Source organism: Sphaeramia orbicularis, chromosome 19 (assembly GCF_902148855.1).
Source record: "Sphaeramia orbicularis chromosome 19, fSphaOr1.1, whole genome shotgun sequence".
Lineage (NCBI taxonomy): Eukaryota > Metazoa > Chordata > Actinopteri > Kurtiformes > Apogonidae > Sphaeramia > Sphaeramia orbicularis.
This window is the reverse complement of record NC_043975.1, coordinates 985,115-1,005,786: the sequence shown is the minus strand read 5'-3', so window position 1 is coordinate 1,005,786 and position 20,672 is coordinate 985,115. Positions and strand designations below refer to the sequence as shown.

Sequence of the window (20,672 nt, the reverse complement as noted above, 5' to 3'; positions counted from 1 at the left end):
AAAAAGAAATGTAGATAATTCTGCAGGTAATAGATAAATAAATCTAAATAAATCTAAATACAGCTGGAAGGAGGTTTCAGAGCCTCAGAAGACGCATCATCAGCGTAAAGACTGGAAGGAAAAACACTGAAGGAGCTGAAAGTGGATCATAAATACAAGCAAACAGCTGATTCACAGCCCAGGAATCCACACAATCAGCAGGTTGGAGGGGGGGGTGAAGAGAGGAGGGGGGGGGTGACTCCGCAGAGTTGTGTAACTAACACAGGCTTCTAACTGGATCCTGGATGGAACCAGAACCAGATCCTGGATCTGGAGGACCATGTGGACTCAGTCTGAGCCCAGATAAGAACAGGTTCCACATGAGTTTACTGACGACTGTCATAAGAAAAGACCAAAACTCATACAAGCATGAATGCAATCCATGGAGTTTGAACCTAAGCTGTTATTTATTATTTAATTATCTTATAATATTGTATTACACTGATGGGTCATGGATGGACTTCTTTTCTCAGAATTCTGACTTTAATCTTAGAATTCCCTTAAACTTCAGTCCAGACAGAGACAGTAAAACCCCGTTGCCTTTAAACTCTGAATTCTTACTTTTTAACAGACATTCCAGTTTCAGATCCTGTTCAAATGTTCATGTTCTATTAGTTCACAACTAACATCAGAACAGGATTTTGTCCCAACAAAGGAACTCCCATCTGCCTCTCACACAGTAAGAGGTGCTTTTAGGATGATTCAAAGAACCATTATTTAATGAAACACTGTTAAATAATAATAAATAAGATAAAAACAATAAAGAAAAACAAAAAATGAAAATGAACCTGCGCCACATCTGCATTGGAATAAATACCTAAAATATCGATACAGTACTTTTTAATATGGATACAGTATTGTGAAATGAAATATCGTGATATTTTGCAGCAGTGATATGTTCTAACAGCCCTAGTGTTGACAGTTTAGTTTTTCTCTGTATGCTCTGTCCTGTTCTTCCAGCCGTCCTCTTCCTCTCTGTCCTTCATAGACTCTGTCAGTGATAATACTCCATGTGTTGTGGTGGAGGTGCGTTTGTGATGCTAACAGGACGTCCACTGATGCTGCGTCTGTGTCGGACCCGCTCCCATCAGCTGTTCTGAAGGCGTGTTGCGTTCGTGTGTGGGTGCGTTTAGGGACAGCGGGAGCGTGGGGCTTCTGATGTTCCAGCTGCACAGTCTGAGGCCTGGCTTCTCTGACTGAGGCCATTCATCTGCGCTCAGGAACACAAACATCAGCACAGGATGGTGTTGGCGTTGGCGAAGCTGCTGTTTGTTTTGGGCGTCGCTCAGAAACACCAGTCACATGACCTGAACGTCACACTGAAGGGTCTGGAGCTGCAGCCAAAGGTTGAACAAACGGACGCTGACCCACAGAGTCTGGACCCAATGTCCAGGTTTAAGGAGGGCCCTGGAGTCACATGGGTCTGGAGCTGATCAGTGATTGGCCAATACAGCTGTCAATCACATATTGAGCTCAGACACAGTATGAGATTCAGTCCATTTATATATTATAGGTTAACCCTTTAACCCCTGAGACTTCTGTTCTATTCTATTCTATCTATTCTATTCTATTCTATTCTATTCTATTCTATTCTATTCTATTCTATTCTATTCAGTTCTATATTAGTCCATTAAATCTGTCTCCAGCTCTTCTTAGTTTCAGTTCAGTGTTTCAGACTGAAGTGAATCCATCCGACAGATGACGTTCAGGGACGAGTTTTTACTTGTATTTTCAGGAGTCGACATTTTTTATCGTGTGGGCGACGGCTCTGAGTGAGAAATAAATGTGATAAGATCTGAAATATGAGGAGAATCAGCAGACGACGAGTCTACACAGCATCAGAAAAGACAGAAGGAGGTTAGACTGAGGCCTGCACATGAAGGAGGTGAAACACATGAAAACAGACGAACGGACTGATGGGACTGAAACGACAGAAGAAAAAGATAATAAGGTCCAAACTACGGAAGAAAAAACAAAAACTAAGGTCCAAGTTCCAGGGGTTTTATCATTAATCTGAGAAAAAGTCAAAATTCTCTCTTTAAACTCATAATTCTAACTTTTTTCTCATAGTAATGATAATAAAAAAAACATATACTGGACCTTATTTTTCTTTTTTTTCCAGTGGCCCTAATCCTCTTCTGTATAAAACAGTAAAACAGGACAGTTTTAATATGGATTCTATGTGTGTGTGTGTGTGTGTGTGTGTGTGTGTATATATATATATATATATATATATATATATATATATATATATATATATATACACACACACACACACACACACACTTCTTGGATTTTTTTTTGTTTGTTTGTTTGTTTACACTTGGGCACTGAACCAAATATGGTAACTTCATGGACCTGATTTTTCTACATAATAATAAACAAATTTCAGAAAACTAATAGTCTTGTTTTGTCCTATAATGCACTAAGGTTGAAATTTTGACTTTCGGAGTCTTTCTATCAGTGAACTTTAAAGGGTTAATGAACCTGTCAGTTTTAGTTCAGATCTGGTGAGATCTAGACCTGGATCCAGATCCAGATCCAGGTCTGATCCCGTTCATGGGGGTGGTCTGTGTCCACTTCACTGACCGTGTGTTTCCTGTGTTTTCAGGGCAGCAGAACCCGGACAGTCTTCGGTACAAGTACAACTTCATCGCTGACGTGGTGGAGAAAATCGCTCCTGCTGTCGTTCACATTGAACTGTACAGAAAGTAAGAGACAAACGGAGGAAAACCACCTGGAACTGGATCCACAGGGACTGGACTGACCTAATTACACCTGAACCTGAGCAGTAACGACACAACAGGTTCAGCTTAGACGTAAAAAAAACACAAAACAATAAAGTTAAAGATAAAACCTGTGGAAACTGAAGGACGGACATTAACTACAACTCCCAGAATGCATTTCACTGCACATGGCTTCAGGTGTTTCAGCAGTAGATCCAGAGGAAATGGATGTTTTTGTCTTTCTTTCAGTCTCAGTTAACAGCTGTTTTTCTGAATACTGACGAGATCAAAATTATTCTGTTTAAGATGGCGTCCAATCACAGCCAAGACAGACGCTCCTCTGACCAATCACAGCTCTTCCCCCGTCCACATCTGGACCCAGTGTGTTTCAGTTAGGGGTGGGAATCTTTTACGATCTCACAATTCGATTCCAATTTGATTCCGATTTTTGGGGCTTCGATTCAATTCAAAATCGGTTTTGGATTCAAAGGATTCGATTCCGACTGGTTTGTGCTTCAGTCTGTCGGTTGCAAAGGCTCCTGATGATCGACTCCAGTCTGCTTCAAAGACACAATGACAAATGCACACGTTCAAATGTCTGTTTCACATTTATTCAGTTTTTAAACATGTGTCTGTGCTTGGCAGGAGTTTAGTGATGCACAGCAGTGTGTGTCGGTTTGCTGCTGGTAGCAACGCCCGTTCATGGGCGGTGGTATACGTACGCATGCTATATGTGTGCATTTTCATCCTTTCACATGTTATTTAATGTCATTTGATGGCATGGCAATGCGCTAGCCACTAATCGCTAACCCTAACCGCTAATTGCGCTAGCCACTAATTGCTAAACCTAAACTTAACCCTAACTGCTATTTGCGCTAGCCGCTAATTGCTAACCCTAAACCTAACCCTATCTGCTAATCGCGCTAGCCTCTAATTGCTAACCCTAAACCTAACCCTAAACGCTAATCACACTAGCCGCTAATTACTAACCCTAAACCTAACCCTATCTGCTAATCGCGCTAGCCTCTAATTGCTAACCCTAAACCTAACCTTAAGTGCTAATCACACTAGTTGCTAATTGCTAACCCTAAACCTAACCCAAACTGCTAATCGCGCTAGCCACTAATCGCTAACCCTAAACCTAACCCTAAACGCTAATCACACTAGCCGCTAATTGCTAACCCTAAACCTAACCCAAACTGCTAATCGCGTTAGCCACTAATCGCTAACCCTAAACCTAACCCTACCCGCTATCCGCGCTAGCCACTAATTGCTAACCCGAACCGCTGATCATGTTAGCCGCTAAACGCTAATCCTAAACCTAACCCTCACCGCTAACGGTGTGCAGACTGCCAGCGGATTTGTTTTATTTTTTGAAATTGATTTTGGGACATTTTGAATCAGGGGTCACCAGTCCTGGTCCTTGAGGGCCGGTATCCTGCATGTTTCAGATGTTTCCCTGTTCCAGCGCAGGTGACGGTCATTATCAGGCTTCTGCAGAGCTGGATGACAGGCTTAGCATTTGAACCAGGTGTGTTGGAAGAGGGAAACATCTAAAACATGCAGGATTCCGGCCCTTGAGGACCAGGATTGGTGACCCCTGTTTAAAATCGATCCTGAATCGTGGTGAATGAAAATCATTTGTTTTTATATGAATGCATTTTTTTGGCACACCCCTAGTTTAAATGTGCTGTTTTTAATTCAAGTGTGAATAATAAATTTAGAAAATGCAGTTCATTGAATCAGGACGTTCCAGTTTCCTTCAGTCTCACATTAAAACGGGGACATTTCTGTGACTGAACATAATTAAAGGTGTACGTCTGACCCAGGCTGAGGTCACAGTATGAACACGTTCAGTGACGGAGAAAAACCTGTAAATGTTGGATTCTGTTCCTTCGTCCGTCCTGTCGTATTTTCACGCCTCTGACTCCATTTTTGTTCAGGATGATCTTTTCCAAGCGGGACGGTGGCGGTGGCCAGCGGCTCCGGCTTCGTGGTGTCAGAGGACGGACTCATCGTCACCAACGCCCACGTGGTCGCCAACAAACACCGAGTCAAAGTACGTTGGTCCCACGCAGACGCCGCTCTCGTTCAGTCAGTGGTTTTTATGTCGGGACGCCGCTTTAACCACGCCTCCCTGCAGGTGGAGCTGAAGAGCGGAAGCCACGTTCGACGCCAAGATTAAAGACGTGGACGAGAAAGCCGACATCGCTCTGATCAAGATCGACACGCCGGTGAGACGCCCCAAATATAAAAAAAAAACAAAAAACAAAAATATAAATATGTGCTTAACTGGACAGAAAACCAGCAGCTACAGCCACGGCCAGTTATCAAACTACACACAAAAAAAACATTTATAATACATGTAACCGTTCATGAGTGATTTATCAGTATTTATTATAATTTAATTCTCTGTATTTTGCATTTTGTAGGTATTTTCCTTTATTTAACTCAGTGATCAGGTACAAAATCTGAGTAAACTCATGGGTTTTTACATTAAAACACACAAAACTGAAGAAAAAGTGACTTTTTACATCTTCAAAACAACCACCTACAACTTTTAAGTTTCGCAGATTTAGACAAAAAAACAAAACAAAACATAAAAAAACCTGTCCATTGTAAAGGACGTCCATAAAAAAAAAACATTTAAAAAACTATTGCGTCATAATGTTTCCAATATCGGCAATTATTGTATTAAAAAAGGCCAAACTTGTCTTTTCCTGAGTCTGAAGAGCTTAAATAATGAAACAGTATATATATATATATATATATATATATAATATACTATATATATATATATATATAATATATAATATATATATATATATATATATATATGTAAAATAATGTGTATATATGGATTCAACTTTTGCCTAATTTTGAGAAATAAAAATCTAGATACTTTTTCATAATTCATGCTTGAAAGGTTTAAAAGTGATTCATCAGCATTTATTCTAATATTATCTTCTGCATCAGTGAATTAAATATAGGAAAAGGTGAATCTCCTTTGATGCAGGAATCTCAGTGTTTTTTTTAACTTTTCTTCTTCAGTGTCTGATCCATGTTTATCTGAACATGTGTTTCCAGATAAAACAGGAGCTGATTACCCATAATGCACTTCTCACTGAGTGTCTGTGAAAAATGGGACTAAACCCAGTCTAAAAGTCGATTTTAAGTCAGTCAACCTCTGTGCTTTAGTTTTAATCTTTTTTTTTTTTTTGTTACCGTGTTTCCAGTTTCATGACATTAACATTTCTATTGTTTTATTATCATATTTATTTATTTATTTATTTATTTAACACAAGTTCATTTAACCAGGAAAAAAAAAACTCATAGAGATCAAACATCTCTTTTGTCAGAGCGTCCTGGCCCAGACAGCAGCAGCAGAAGTTCCACAAAATAGAAATGAAAAAGGTAGAAATAACAAACACCTCCATAAAACACAAACTAAAAGTCAGTTCTAAAACCAAACATAAAACACTACAGTAAAAACACAGAAAACACCATCAATAAAGTACGAAAAATATAAGGACAATGTTCCTTAAAAGCATCTCAAAGCAGAATCTGACTTTAAAGGCATTTATTTCATCCTGTCATAGCCCCCCCCCCCCCCCCCCCCCCCCCAGAAAAGCTTGGTTTTAATTTCAGCAGGTTTGGATTTTTGAGGTGAGATGTTTCAGCAGAACGACTGGATGAGTCATGATGAAGCAGATCTGGTTTCAACAAACACTGTCTGCAGGAAAACACACCACTGAGCATGTGCAGAACGCAGACAGGAGCCGCCCGTTACCGTGACGACCACATTCTGAAACCTGGAGTCAGATGATGGATCAGAGGCCGGTGGTCTAGATCGGATCTGGATCTGATCTGGATCTGGTCTGAATCTGGTCTGGATCTGAACTGGACTCTTCCATTTGCTGCATCAGATCCTTAAATTAGATCCTTAATGTTTTCGGAAATTACCAAAAATAGTCACTTGCCCAATAAAGGGTTAATGTTTGCAGAAATGACCGAAAATAGTCACTTGCCTGATAAAGGGTTAATGTTTGCTGAAATGACCAAAAATAGTCACTTGCCTGATAAAAGGTTAATGTTTTTGGAAATGACCAAAATAGTCACTTGCCCGATAAAGGCTTAAATCAGATCCAGGTTTAACGCTCTGATGTTTGATCAGTTCATGGATCAGATAAATGTTCAGACTCAAACTGCAGACGTTTGCAGACGAAGCTGGAGTTAGAGATTCACCAAACCCCCCTGGCCCCGCCCCCTGGCCCCGCCCCCCTCCAGCTCCATGGTTGGGGTAATAACAAGGTGATGGGACATTTACTGTCGTGGTCTTTGTTGTTGCTCTTTGTCTTAAATTACCCATGAGGCCGCTGTTGTGGTCTGTAATCTGACCAGACATGGCGGGTGCACTGTGGGCGGGGCCAGGCAGTGGTGGGTGGAGCCAGTTTACATGAACATGGCAGAGTTCAGATTCATTTAATTCACATGTTTCAGCTGAATGACAGCAGAAGTGAAGGATGTGAATCAGTTCAGATATTTAACTGGATTCATGAACCTTTAACCTTTAACCTTTAACCTTTTCTTCAGACTCGTCTGTGAGAAACCAGCAGATATTTTCAGTGTTCAGAGTCAAATCCAACATTTTAAAACAGAAAAACAGGTTATTTAACCACTATTTACTGCCAAGTCCAAGAACATTCAAACCATATGAAAGGGATTGACTTCAGTGAAACAGAGACCGAGGTTTGATTTTCATCTGAACTGTTTTACACAAACTACGTCTGAAATAAACCACATTTATGTTATTTCTGTTATTGTTAGCTCTCACATATTTTACTGACACTGTTTCATGTTTAGGAAATCAATTATTAATATTATTATTGATCCAGGTTTTAGTGGTTTTACATTTGTCACATGTGACAATCCTAAAGTTTCCTGTTTCTAACTAAAAACTGAAGCAGAGTCTGCAAATAAAAAGACATTTCAATTCATCTATGGTGTCAAAGGGCAAAGGTCACTGTGACATTTTATTCAGGTTGTGTTCAGGTGTGTTACCTGTGTTCAGGTGTGTTACCTGTACTCAGGTGTGTGTTACCTGTGTTCAGGTGTGTGTTACCTGTGTTCAGGTGTGTTACCTGTACTCAAGTGTGTGTTACCTGTGTTCAGGTGTGTGTTACCTGTGTTCAGGTGTGTGTTACCTGTGTTCAGGTGTGTGTTACCTGTACTCAGGTGTGTTACCTGTGTTCAGGTGTGTTACCTGTACTCAGGTGTGTTACCTGTGTTCAGGTGTGTTACCTGTGTTCAGGTGTGTTACCTGTACTCAGGTGTGTTACCTGTGTTCAGGTGTGTTACCTGTACTCAGGTGTGTGTTACCTGTGTTCAGGTGTGTGTTACCTGTACTCAGGTGTGTGTTACCTGTGTTCAGGTGTGTGTTACCTGTACTCAGGTGTGTTACCTGTGTTCAGGTGTGTTACCTGTACTCAGGTGTGTGTTACCTGTGTTCAGGTGTGTGTTACCTGTGTTCAGGTGTGTGTTACCTGTACTCAGGTGTGTTACCTGTGTTCAGGTGTGTGTTACCTGTGTTCAGGTGTGTGTTACCTGTACTCAGGTGTGTTACCTGTGTTCAGGTGTGTTACCTGTACTCAAGTGTGTGTTACCTGTGTTCAGGTGTGTGTTACCTGTGTTCAGGTGTGTTACCTGTACTCAGGTGTGTTACTTGTACTCAGGTGTGTTACCTGTGTTCAGGTGTGTGTTACCTGTGTTCAGGTGTGTGTTACCTGTGTTCAGGTGTGTTACCTGTACTCAGGTGTGTGTTACCTGTGTTCAGGTGTGTGTTACCTGTGTTCAGGTGTGTGTTACCTGTACTCAGGTGTGTTACCTGTGTTCAGGTGTGTTACCTGTACTCAGGTGTGTTACCTGTGTTCAGGTGTGTTACCTGTGTTCAGGTGTGTTACCTGTACTCAGGTGTGTTACCTGTGTTCAGGTGTGTTACCTGTACTCAGGTGTGTGTTACCTGTGTTCAGGTGTGTGTTACCTGTACTCAGGTGTGTGTTACCTGTGTTCAGGTGTGTGTTACCTGTACTCAGGTGTGTGTTACCTGTACTCAGGTGTGTTACCTGTGTTCAGGTGTGTTACCTGTGTTCAGGTGTGTGTTACCTGTGTTCAGGTGTGTTACCTGTACTCAGGTGTGTGTTACCTGTGTTCAGGTGTGTGTTACCTGTGTTCAGGTGTGTGTTACCTGTACTCAGGTGTGTTACCTGTGTTCAGGTGTGTGTTACCTGTGTTCAGGTGTGTGTTACCTGTACTCAGGTGTGTTACCTGTGTTCAGGTGTGTGTTACCTGTACTCAGGTGTGTTACCTGTGTTCAGGTGTGTTTCCTGTACTCAGGTGTGTTACCTGTGTTCAGGTGTGTGTTACCTGTGTTCAGGTGTGTGTTACCTGTACTCAGGTGTGTTACCTGTGTTCAGGTGTGTGTTACCTGTACTCAGGTGTGTTACCTGTGTTCAGGTGTGTTTCCTGTACTCAGGTGTGTTACCTGTGTTCAGGTGTGTGTTACCTGTACTCAGGTGTGTTACCTGTGTTCAGGTGTGTTACCTGTGTTCAGGTGTGTTACCTGTACTCAGGTGTGTTACCTGTGTTCAGGTGTGTGTTACCTGTGTTCAGGTGTGTGTTACCTGTACTCAGGTGTGTGTTACCTGTGTTCAGGTGTGTGTTACCTGTGTTCAGGTGTGTGTTACCTGTACTCAGGTGTGTTACCTGTGTTCAGGTGTGTTTCCTGTACTCAGGTGTGTTACCTGTGTTCAGGTGTGTTACCTGTACTCAGGTGTGTTACCTGTGTTCAGGTGTGTTACCTGTGTTCAGGTGTGTTACCTGTACTCAGGTGTGTTACCTGTGTTCAGGTGTGTGTTACCTGTGTTCAGGTGTGTGTTACCTGTACTCAGGTGTGTTACCTGTGTTCAGGTGTGTGTTACCTGTGTTCAGGTGTGTGTTACCTGTGTTCAGGTGTGTGTTACCTGTACTCAGGTGTGTGTTACCTGTGTTCAGGTGTGTGTTACCTGTACTCAGGTGTGTTACCTGTGTTCAGGTGTGTTACCTGTACTCAGGTGTGTTACCTGTGTTCAGGTGTGTGTTACCTGTGTTCAGGTGTGTTACCTGTACTCAGGTGTGTTACCTGTACTCAGGTGTGTTACCTGTGTTCAGGTGTGTGTTACCTGTGTTCAGGTGTGTTACCTGTACTCAGGTGTGTGTTACCTGTGTTCAGGTGTGTTACCTGTGTTCAGGTGTGTTACCTGTACTCAGGTGTGTTACCTGTGTTCAGGTGTGTTACCTGTACTCAGGTGTGTGTTACCTGTGTTCAGGTGTGTTACCTGTACTCAGGTGTGTTACCTGTGTTCAGGTGTGTGTTACCTGTGTTCAGGTGTGTGTTACCTGTGTTCAGGTGTGTGTTACCTGTGTTCAGGTGTGTTACCTGTGTTCAGGTGTGTTACCTGTACTCAGGTGTGTGTTACCTGTGTTCAGGTGTGTGTTACCTGTGTTCAGGTGTGTGTTACCTGTACTCAGGTGTGTTACCTGTGTTCAGGTGTGTGTTACCTGTACTCAGGTGTGTGTTACCTGTGTTCAGGTGTGTGTTACCTGTGTTCAGGTGTGTGTTACCTGTGTTCAGGTGTGTGTTACCTGTACTCAGGTGTGTGTTACCTGTGTTCAGGTGTGTGTTACCTGTGTTCAGGTGTGTGTTACCTGTGTTCAGGTGTGTGTTACCTGTACTCAGGTGTGTTACCTGTGTTCAGGTGTGTGTTACCTGTACTCAGGTGTGTGTTACCTGTGTTCAGGTGTGTGTTACCTGTGTTCAGGTGTGTGTTACCTGTGTTCAGGTGTGTGTTACCTGTACTCAGGTGTGTTACCTCTGTCTCCTCCCTGCCATGTCAGACCTGTTTGTTCGTTCTTTGTTGGTCTTCCTTCATTTGTTCTTCGTTCTTCATTCGTTCGTTCTCCGTCTGCTCTTTTGTTCGGAGGCTGACTTGTCAGCTGATCTTCCTCCAGCTCCATAAATCGACGCTCGTCTCAGTTGGATGTGGACGTTCTGGCGTGGGTCCGCGCTCCGACGCCTCAGGGACATGATATCAGCCTGGGTGGGACACGTTAGGTGTCGTAGTGGAAAACAGACCAAACCCAGAAACAGTCTGGGGTGAACTGTGGAGTCATCTGTTTGATGGTGCGGGTTATTGGAGCCTTTGGACCGTCAGCAATCAATAATCATTAAAGCATTAAACACAGAAGGGGGGGGGGGGGGGTGTTTCCACATGTTGGTTTCAGTTTCCTCCACATGAAGCTCAAAGAAACGGGTTTATTCTGATCACAGACAAACCATAAGATCAAGTGTTTGATTATTTATGTGTTGATCGGATTATTGATCAGATTATCAGAGGTTTACACCCCCTTATGAACCTGACCGTTCAGATCATTCACCATTTAAACTAATCCACGACTTTAGGGTTGAAAATGTTCCATAACTGTTAGATTTAGGTTCAAGGTTAAAAAAAATAAGAAAAACACAGAGATGTCCTTCAGTCTACATCACTGTTTTTTTTTTTGTTTTTTTTTTTTGTTTAAATTTAAAACCAAAACAGCAAAGAAAAACTAAGAAAAAAAACCAAACATATTCTAAAAGGAGCAGGATGAAGTGTCCCTTATATAACACCCCCCCCCATCAGAGTTCATTCAGACTCATATAATCTAACACACACACACACACACGCACACACACACTCTGGTTCTGTCTTCTGTCTGTTTTCCTTCGTCTACATGTCGTTCAGAACCACGTCTCGTTTTCCTGGTTCCTCAGTTGGAGTTAAAGGAACCAAAGCAGATGTCTGAAGTGGTTTAAACCTGACTCTACATCCTTTCTCTTCTCTAACGTGTGTCCTCCATCAGGTCTCCAGGGGTTTTCCATCTGGTCTGTTCATATTTTCACAGTTTGATCAGCAGGTCTGAAAACCCCAGAGTTTGGATGTGACCTGAGGCCCATGCCTGCGTGCTCTGCTGTTTTTTTCTCCTTCTGCTGTTTTCAGTCGGACTTTATCGTCTCTCATCATCAGTTGTTGTGTTAAATGTTCGGTTGAACCTGGATCTTCTGGTCGGTTTCCTGACGGCGTTGTGGGCGTGGCCATGTACTTCTGGACACATGACGTCACCTTTGGCTCAGTTTGTGGGCGTTGGGTGAAAGTGGGTCATCGGCGCCTCAGGCCTGTTACTTAACACAGGAAATCTGTAACATGTGTGTGTGTGTGTCAGCGTCCAAACACACACACACACACACACACACAGACACACACACACACAGACACATACACACACACACACAGACACACACACATACACACACACACACACACATACACACAGACACACACACACACAGACACATACACACACAGACACATACACACACACACACATACACACACACACAGACACACACACATACACACACACACACATACACACAGACACACACACACAGACACACACACACACAGACACACACACACACACACACATACACACACACAGACACACACACACACACACACACACACATACACACACACACAGACACACACACACACACACACATACACACACACACAGACACACACACACACAGACACACACACACACATACATACACACACACACACACACACACACACACATACACACACACACATACACACACACACATACACACACAGCGTTGACAGACGGCCATGGCCAAGACGCTGCCCTCGTCTGCTTCATGTCTTCGTTTTTCTGAAGTAGGTCAGTGGGACGGCGTGCAGCGTCCGGGTCACCGTCAGGCGGCCAATCAGAAGGCACGGTGGTGGAGGTGTTTTAAAGGAACAGTCTGAGTGTTGAAGGAGGTGTGTTTGTTTCCAGAGGAGGATTAAAGGAGTCACACTGATCCATAAAGCTGAGTCTATTCTGGGTTCAGGACAGTATTTGGACAGATTAGAGCCCGCTGAAGGGTTTTTACAGAGGTGTGTGTGTGTGTGTGTGTGTGTGTCTGTGTGTGTGTGTGTGTGTGTGTGTGTCTGTGTGTGTGTGTCTGTGTGTGTGTTTTATACAACTGGGCTGAAAAACACATGTTTATGAGCTCCACAACCTGTGGAGGAGTTCAGTTTCCGTGAAGGGGTGTATGTGGTGGTTGAGGAGATGTTGGTAGGTGGTGGTGGAGGTGTAGATGGAGGTGGTGGAGGTGGTTATGGTTGCGTAGATGGTGGTGTAGGTGGTGGTGTAGGTGGTGGTGTAGGTTGTGTCTCCATGGTCTGGTCCTGTTCCACATCCGTCCTCCCTCCTGAACCCGTTCTAACTCTAACCCTGTGACCTCCTGTGACCTCTTGTCAGATGAAGTTGCCGGTTCTACTCCTGGGTCGCTCCGCTGACCTCCGCCCCGGTGAGTTCGTGGTTGCCATCGGCAGTCCGTTCAGTCTGCAGAACACCGTCACCACCGGCATCGTCAGCACCACCCAGAGAGGAGGCAAAGAACTGGGCCTGCGCAACTCCGACATGGACTACATCCAAACAGACGCCATTATCAACGTGAGTCCACCGGAACCAGTAGACCCAGGAGAACCAGAAGAGCCAGTACAAGCAGTAGAACCAGTAGAGCCACTGGAACCAGTAGAACCAGTAGAACCAGTGAAAGAACCAGTAGAACCAGTAGAACCAGTGGAACCAGTAGAACCAGTAGAGCCAGTGAAAGAACCAGTAGAACCAGTAGAACCAGTAGAGCCACTGGAACCAGTAGAACCAGTAGAACCAGTAGAGCCAGTGGAACCAGACTCTGTTCCTCAAATATCGAACATGAAAACACTAATAAATTCTTCTTCTTCTTCTGTGGTTTTTTCCAGTATGGGAACTCAGGAGGTCCACTCGTCAACCTGGTGAGTAACAGAACCTGGATCTGAACCAGATCTGATGTGGTCTGGATCTGAACCGGATCTGAGTCCATGATGTGTTTAATGTGTGACTGTGTTTCTGAAACAACGTTTCAGTTTCCTCTGTCTCCGTTTCCTCCTTTTCCTTTGTTTCAGTTTCAGTTTCCTCTGTGTTTCTGAAACTGGCGTATGTTTCGTTTCGTGCTGTTGTAACGTCCCCCCTGAGGACGCTGAAGCTGAGCTCATATTTGGCTGAAGCTTCTGCAGCTGAATCTGATTAAACCTCCCATTTTAACAGCCTGTTTGTGAGGCGTTTGAGGCCCGCTGGGACGTTCTAACTGCGGTGTGTGTTTGTTACAGGACGGTGAAGTGATCGGCATCAACACTCTGAAGGTCACGGCGGGAATCTCCTTCGCCATCCCGTCAGACAAGATCCGACAGTTTCTGGCCGAGTCTCACGACCGACAGGCCAAAGGTGGAACCACAGTCCTGGGTTTTACAGACTCTAGGAACGGGCTGTAAACGCATCGCATGAATAAAAGACCTCATTGTATCAGAATTAAAAACATGAAACTGTGACGACTGAAGATGTCAGATAAGGATGGAAACAGATTAGATTTATTTATTATTTTATCTTTAATATTATTTATTACTCTTATTATTATTTTAGTTTTTCACAGGTTTCTTAAAGTCATCACATAAATGTTTTCCTGTCGTTCTGCAGGTAAAACGACACCAAAGAAGAAATACATCGGCGTCAGGATGATGAGTCTGACACCGACGTGAGTCTGAGTTCAGGGTTTGATTTCATTTGTATCAGGACTCCAGTTCATGTTCTGCTTCTGTGGCTTCATCATCTTTTATTCCTGTGCATTAATCAGTGACATGTGAAGGTTGAAAAAAATCTAATAATAGATAATCCACTTTTCATGTTGTATTTTGAAAAAAAAAAAATCAAGTTTTGTGTTTTTTGCGTCAAAAAATGTAGTGACATGATGATCAAAATAAAACATTTAAAGGGTTAAAAATGTAAAATGAATGAGTAGGGATGAGGTTGATTTCCCAAAAAAATTAAATTACGTTAGAAAAATAAATCAATATAAAATGTTTAACAGCTTCAATTCTAGGTGTGCATTGTAGACTAGTATTTCAGAACATTTGATCCAAATAATAATAATAATAATAATAATACATTTTAACCAGTGTTGGTGTTAATCACTGACATATGTGAGGATGAAAAAATAAAAAAATTACTGATGCAATTTTTATGTAGAATATTGAAAAAAATAAATAAAAATGTGTGTTTTTTTGCATCAAAAAATGTAGTGACATCATGATCAAAATAAAACATTTAAAGGGTTAAAAAAATGCAAAATGAATGAGTAGGTATGACACTGATTTCCAAAAATAAATTAAATTACGTTAGAAAAATAAATCAAAATAAAATATTTAATAGCTTCAGTTACAGATGTGCATTTTTGGTACAGCTGGTGACAGGTGCAAGTATTTGAGAACATTTGATCCTTAAAACAAACAAACAAAAATAATAATAATAATAATGCATATTAACCAGTGTTGGTGTTAATTATTGACATGTGCCAGGATGAAAAAATAAAAAAGTAGCAAATACAATTTTTTGTAGAATATTGAAATACATAAATAAAAATGTGTGTTTTTTGCATCAAAAAATGTAGTGACATCATCATCAAAATAAAACATTTAAAGGGTTAAAAAAAAAAGTAAAATGAATGGATAAGGATAGCTGATTTACAAAAATAAATTAAATTACATGAGAAAAATAACTCAACCTAAAATATTTAATAGCTTCAGTTATATATGTGCATTTTAGGCTAATATTTCAGAACATTTGACCCCCAAAAAATAATGACACATGTTAACCAGTGTTGGTGTTAATTATGGACATGTGCCAGGATGAAAAAATAAAAAATAACTAATGCAATTTTTATGTAGAATATTGAAAAAATAAATAAAAATGTGTATTTTTTGCATAAAAAAATCTGGTTTGTTTCCATTACAAACATGGCATTTAAAGGGTTAAAAACAGGGATGCACCGACACCAGTATCAGGTATGGGTGCATCCCTGTTTAAAAACAGGACGGTTACTGAGTACAAAAAAACCTAAAACTGTCTGAAAGTGTATGTGTTGTGTGTGTTTGACACTGGTTGTGTATGTGTTGTGTGTGTTTGACACTGGTTGTGTATGTGTTGTGTGTGTTTGACACTGGTTGTGTATGTGTTGTGTGTGTTTGACACTGGTTGTGTATGTGTTGTGTGTGTTTGACACTGGTTGTGTATGTGTTGTGTGTGTTTGACACTGGTTTGTATGTGTTGTGTGTGTTTGACACTGGTTGTGTATGTGTTGTGTGTTTTTGACACTGGTTGTGTATGTGTTGTGTGTGTTTGACACTGGTTGTGTATGTGTTGTGTGTGTTTGACACTGGTTGTGTATATGTTGTGTGTTTTTGACACTGGTTGTGTATGTGTTGTGTGTGTTTGACACTGGTTTGTATGTGTTGTGTGTGTTTGACACTGGTTGTGTATGTGTTGTGTGTGTTTGACACTGGTTTGTATGTGTTGTGTGTGTTTGACACTGGTTGTGTATATGTTGTGTGTGTTTGACACTGGTTGTGTATGTGTTGTGTGTGTTTGACACTGGTTTGTATGTGTTGTGTGTTTTTGACACTGGTTGTGTATGTGTTGTGTGTGTTTGACACTGGTTGTGTATATGTTGTGTGTGTTTGACACTGGTTGTGTATATGTTGTGTGTGTTTGACACTGGTTGTGTATGTGTTGTGTGTTTTTGACACTGGTTGTGTATGTGTTGTGTGTTTTTGACACTGGTTGTGTATGTGTTGTGTGTTTTTGACACTGGTTGTGTATGTGTTGTGTGTGTTTGACACTGGTTTGTATGTGTTGTGTGTGTTTGACACTGGTTGTGTATGTGTTGTGTGTGTTTGACACTGGTTGTGTATGTGTTGTGTGTTTTTGACACTGGTTTGTATGTGTTGTGTGTGTTTGACACTGGTTGTGTATGTGTTGTGTGTTTTTGACACTGGTTGTGTATGTGTTGTGTGTTTTTGACACTGGTTGTGTATGTGTTGTGTGTGTTTGACACTGGTTGTGTATGTGTTGTGTGTTTTTGACACTGGTTGTGTATGTGTTGTGTGTTTTTGACACTGGTTGTGTATGTGTTGTGTGTGTTTGACACTGGTTTGTATGTGTTGTGTGTGTTTGACACTGGTTGTGTATGTGTTGTGTGTGTTTGACACTGGTTGTGTATGTGTTGTGTGTGTTTGACACTGGTTGTGTATGTGTTGTGTGTGTTTGACACTGGTTGTGTATGTGTTGTGTGTGTTTGACACTGGTTTGTATGTGTTGTGTGTGTTTGACACTGGTTGTGTATGTGTTGTGTGTGTTTGACACTGGTTTGTATGTGTTGTGTGTTTTTGACACTGGTTTGTATGTGTTGTGTGTGTTTGACACTGGTTTGTATGTGTTGTGTGTTTTTGACACTGGTTGTGTATGTGTTGTGTGTTTTTGACACTGGTTGTGTATGTGTTGTGTGTTTTTGACACTGGTTGTGTATGTGTTGTGTGTTTTTGACACTGGTTGTGTATGTGTTGTGTGTTTTTGACACTGGTTGTGTATGTGTTGTGTGTGTTTGACACTGGTTGTGTATGTGTTGTGTGTGTTTGACACTGGTTGTGTATGTGTTGTGTGTGTTTGACACTGGTTGTGTATGTGTTGTGTGTTTTTGACACTGGTTGTGTATGTGTTGTGTGTTTTTGACGCTGCTTTGTTGCGTGTGCTCAGTTTGGCGAAGGAGCTGAAGGAGCGCCAGTCGGATTTCCCAGACGTCACCTCTGGAGCGTACGTCATCGAGGTCATGAGTCGAACTCCGGCCGAGGCGTGAGTTAGCCCCGCCCACCTCCTCACACACATTTCCTGGGTCTGACTGGGTTTGGTTCTGGAGTTCTGGACGTGGGACGCACTGGACTTTAACGTCTGCGCCAAGTTCTAGGTCCAATCCCGTTTCATCCCTTGGCCCCGCCCCCTTAGCCCTACCCCTCCGTTTTGTGCGGACACGTAAAGGGGTTGTGTTGTCCCGATTCTCGATTAGTCGGAGGGGAGGGGCTAAGGGGGAGGGGCTGTTTGACCCTCCAAACGGAGTTTTTTCTGGACCACACTGCAAACACAGGGGTCTGAGAAATTACCCATAATTCAGTTCCACTCATGGGTCAGATGGAGGTAAACACAGTGAAACAGAGCAGCAGTGAGCAAAGAAACACACAAACTGAAACGCAAACAGCTGAAGCATGTGATCGACCCTTTGATGCCGTTTCAATGTGTCATAGATCGCATTTTCGCTGTCATCGTCTCCACCGTCGTCTTCATCATCTTCATCGTCGTCTTCGTCGGTGTCTTCATCGTCTTCATCGTCTCCACCGTCGTCTTCATCGTCTTCATCGTCGTCTTCGTCGGTGTCTTCGTCGTCTTCATCGTCGTCTTCGTCGTCTTCATCGTCGTCTTCATCGTCATCTTCATCGTCGTCTTCATCGTCGTCTTCGTCGTCTTCATCGTCGTCTTCGTCGTCTTCATTGTCGTCTTCATCGTCGTCTTCATCGTCGTCTTCATCGTCTTCATCGTCGTCTTCGTCGGTGTCTTCGTCGTCTTCGTCGGTGTCTTCGTCGGTGTCTTCGTCGGTGTCTTCGTCGGTGTCTTCGTCATCTTCGTCGGTGTCTTCGTCGTCTTCGTCGTCTTCGTCGGTGTCTTCGTCGGTGTCTTCGTCGGTGTCTTCGTCGTCTTCGTCGGTGTCTTCGTCGGTGTCTTCGTCGTCTTCGTCGGTGTCTTCGTCGGTGTCTTCGTCATCTTCGTCGGTGTCTTCGTCGGTGTCTTCGTCGGTGTCTTCGTCATCTTCGTCGGTGTCTTCGTCAGTGTCTTCAGTGTAGTTGTCTGCAGCGTTTTCCTCATCTTCGTCTTCATTAGTTATTTCTTCTCTGACTACACGACTGGTTGGATTCATTTCTAATTTGATCTGTTTCTTCGTTGGGACAAAGTTCGTTCACAGTTTTGAAAAATTTAGATTTTTGAATTTTCTGTGACTTCTTCAAATCTTCTCCCTGGTCCTTTCCTTCTCCTGGTCCATCTGTTGATGGTTTAGAACAGGGGTGTCCAACTCAGGTCCTGGAGGGCCGGTATCCTGCATGTTTCAGATGTTTCCCTCTTCCACCACACCTGACGGTCGTTCTCAGGCTTCTGCAGCGCTGGAGGATAGGCTTAGCATTGGAATCAGGTGTGCTGGAAGAGGGAAACATCTGAAACATGCAGGATACCGGCCCTCCAGGACCTGAGTTGGACACCCCTGGTTTAGAACATGTCAGTGGTTCCAGATCTCAGTCCAGTTCCTATTGGTCACTGATAGAAGTCAGATATGGACTGTGATTGGATGAGCTGAGTTCTCCTCCAGTGAAAGTCCCGCCCACTTCTGCTGTTAGATTGATCTGCATCCAGAACCAGGACTGGAACACAGAACAGAACCAGGACTGGAACACAGAACAGAACCAGGACTGGAACACAGAACAGAACCTGACATAGAACGCATTCAGCTGGTTCTGATCCACGTAGAACAGACGCAGAAACCCTGGGACTGTTTTTATTTTTAATTGTTCATTGTATTCTTGTTCTATTTTTCTCTATTGTGCAGGTTTTTTCTGTTTTCTTTTATGTTTTTTGTGTTATTTTATTCGTCGTTAATGTTTTTTTTATTTATTTATTTTTATTTATTTTATTTTATTTTTTATTTTAATTGTAATTTTTTTAAACATTTTTTAAATTTTTAAATTTTTTTTTTTTATAAATAAATAAATAAAATTCGTCATTAATGCTAATCCTTCCTTCTACTTCCTGTTTGGATCCAGCGCTGGTCTTCAGGAGAGTGATGTCATCATCAGCATCAACGGCGAGCAAATCACATCAGCCAGCGACGTCAGCGCCGCCATAAAGCGTGACGAAACTCTGCGAACGGTGGTGAGGAGAGGCAACGAGGACGTCATCCTGACCATCGTCCCCGAGGAGATCGACCCTTGACCTCCACCTCCACCTAGTCCCGCCCCCAGCCGGCTCCTTTGCACCAATCACGAACACTTTGACGAACCCAAATGCCAATGGGACGTCTGCGTGTCAGGAGTCTGGGTTCAAGAACTTGTAATTATTAGCGCTACTACTGCTAGTCTTTGCATTATACCGCCGTCACTGCGACTGGGTCGTCTGTCGCGTCCTAACCCTCCTTTCCTGTCTGTCATCACATGGTTTTTATTTTACTAACCAAACCCTTTCCTGTCTTTGTTTCTGGAGTATTTTGATCGTATTTTTTGTCTCTGTGTGTATTTTTAAAAGGGAAGACCGTTATTTTTAAAAGCGTTGTCGGATCCTGGAACATGATCAGATAAATTTGCGGCTCCTTCATTTAATTTTCCTCAATATTTGGAAAATTAAACGATGAAATAAACAAGGATACGTCAGAATATTTACCATCAGGTCAAAGGTTTCAGTTTAAACGTCTCTGGTTTGCAGGTTCATATGTTTTGGTGCGAGTTTTGCTTCAACATCAGAACATTGTCGTCTTATTTACGTCTGAAGAACTTTTAATAAAAGTTTGACAGAAACATTGTTTGTGTTGTGAGGTTTCCGCTGCTGCGTTTGTTCAGGGGTTCGTATTAAACCGAGTGAACGCTGACTTATATGTTAGTTTTATGTTTGTGTCGGAGTCTGTTCACTGGGAAAATCTGAATCTGTCCAAGTGTATTTGTGTCATTTCTGTTCCAAACATCTGATCCCACTGAAAATCAGACAGAATCACCTCCAGAGGAACTGAACACTGACACAGAACTGATTTACAGACAACAGATCTGAAAACCTGCTTTACACTCATCTGAACAACAG

At 42.4% G+C, this 20,672-nt stretch overlaps 1 protein-coding gene across 1 annotated transcript; it reads left to right on the top strand.

The window, feature by feature from the left end:
* The first annotated feature begins 2,583 nt into the window (after positions 1–2,583).
* On the top strand, positions 2,584–20,400 carry LOC115439564 (serine protease HTRA1B-like). The gene is given in 11 exon segments (XM_030163431.1): positions 2,584–2,750; positions 4,709–4,730; positions 4,732–4,824; positions 4,909–4,929; positions 4,931–4,999; positions 13,176–13,370; positions 13,682–13,714; positions 14,069–14,183; positions 14,433–14,490; positions 17,544–17,639; positions 19,649–20,400. Coding segments are annotated over 11 exon segments (1,023 nt in total). The 5' UTR covers positions 2,584–2,598; the 3' UTR covers positions 19,818–20,400.
* The last annotated feature ends 272 nt before the right edge of the window (positions 20,401–20,672 follow it).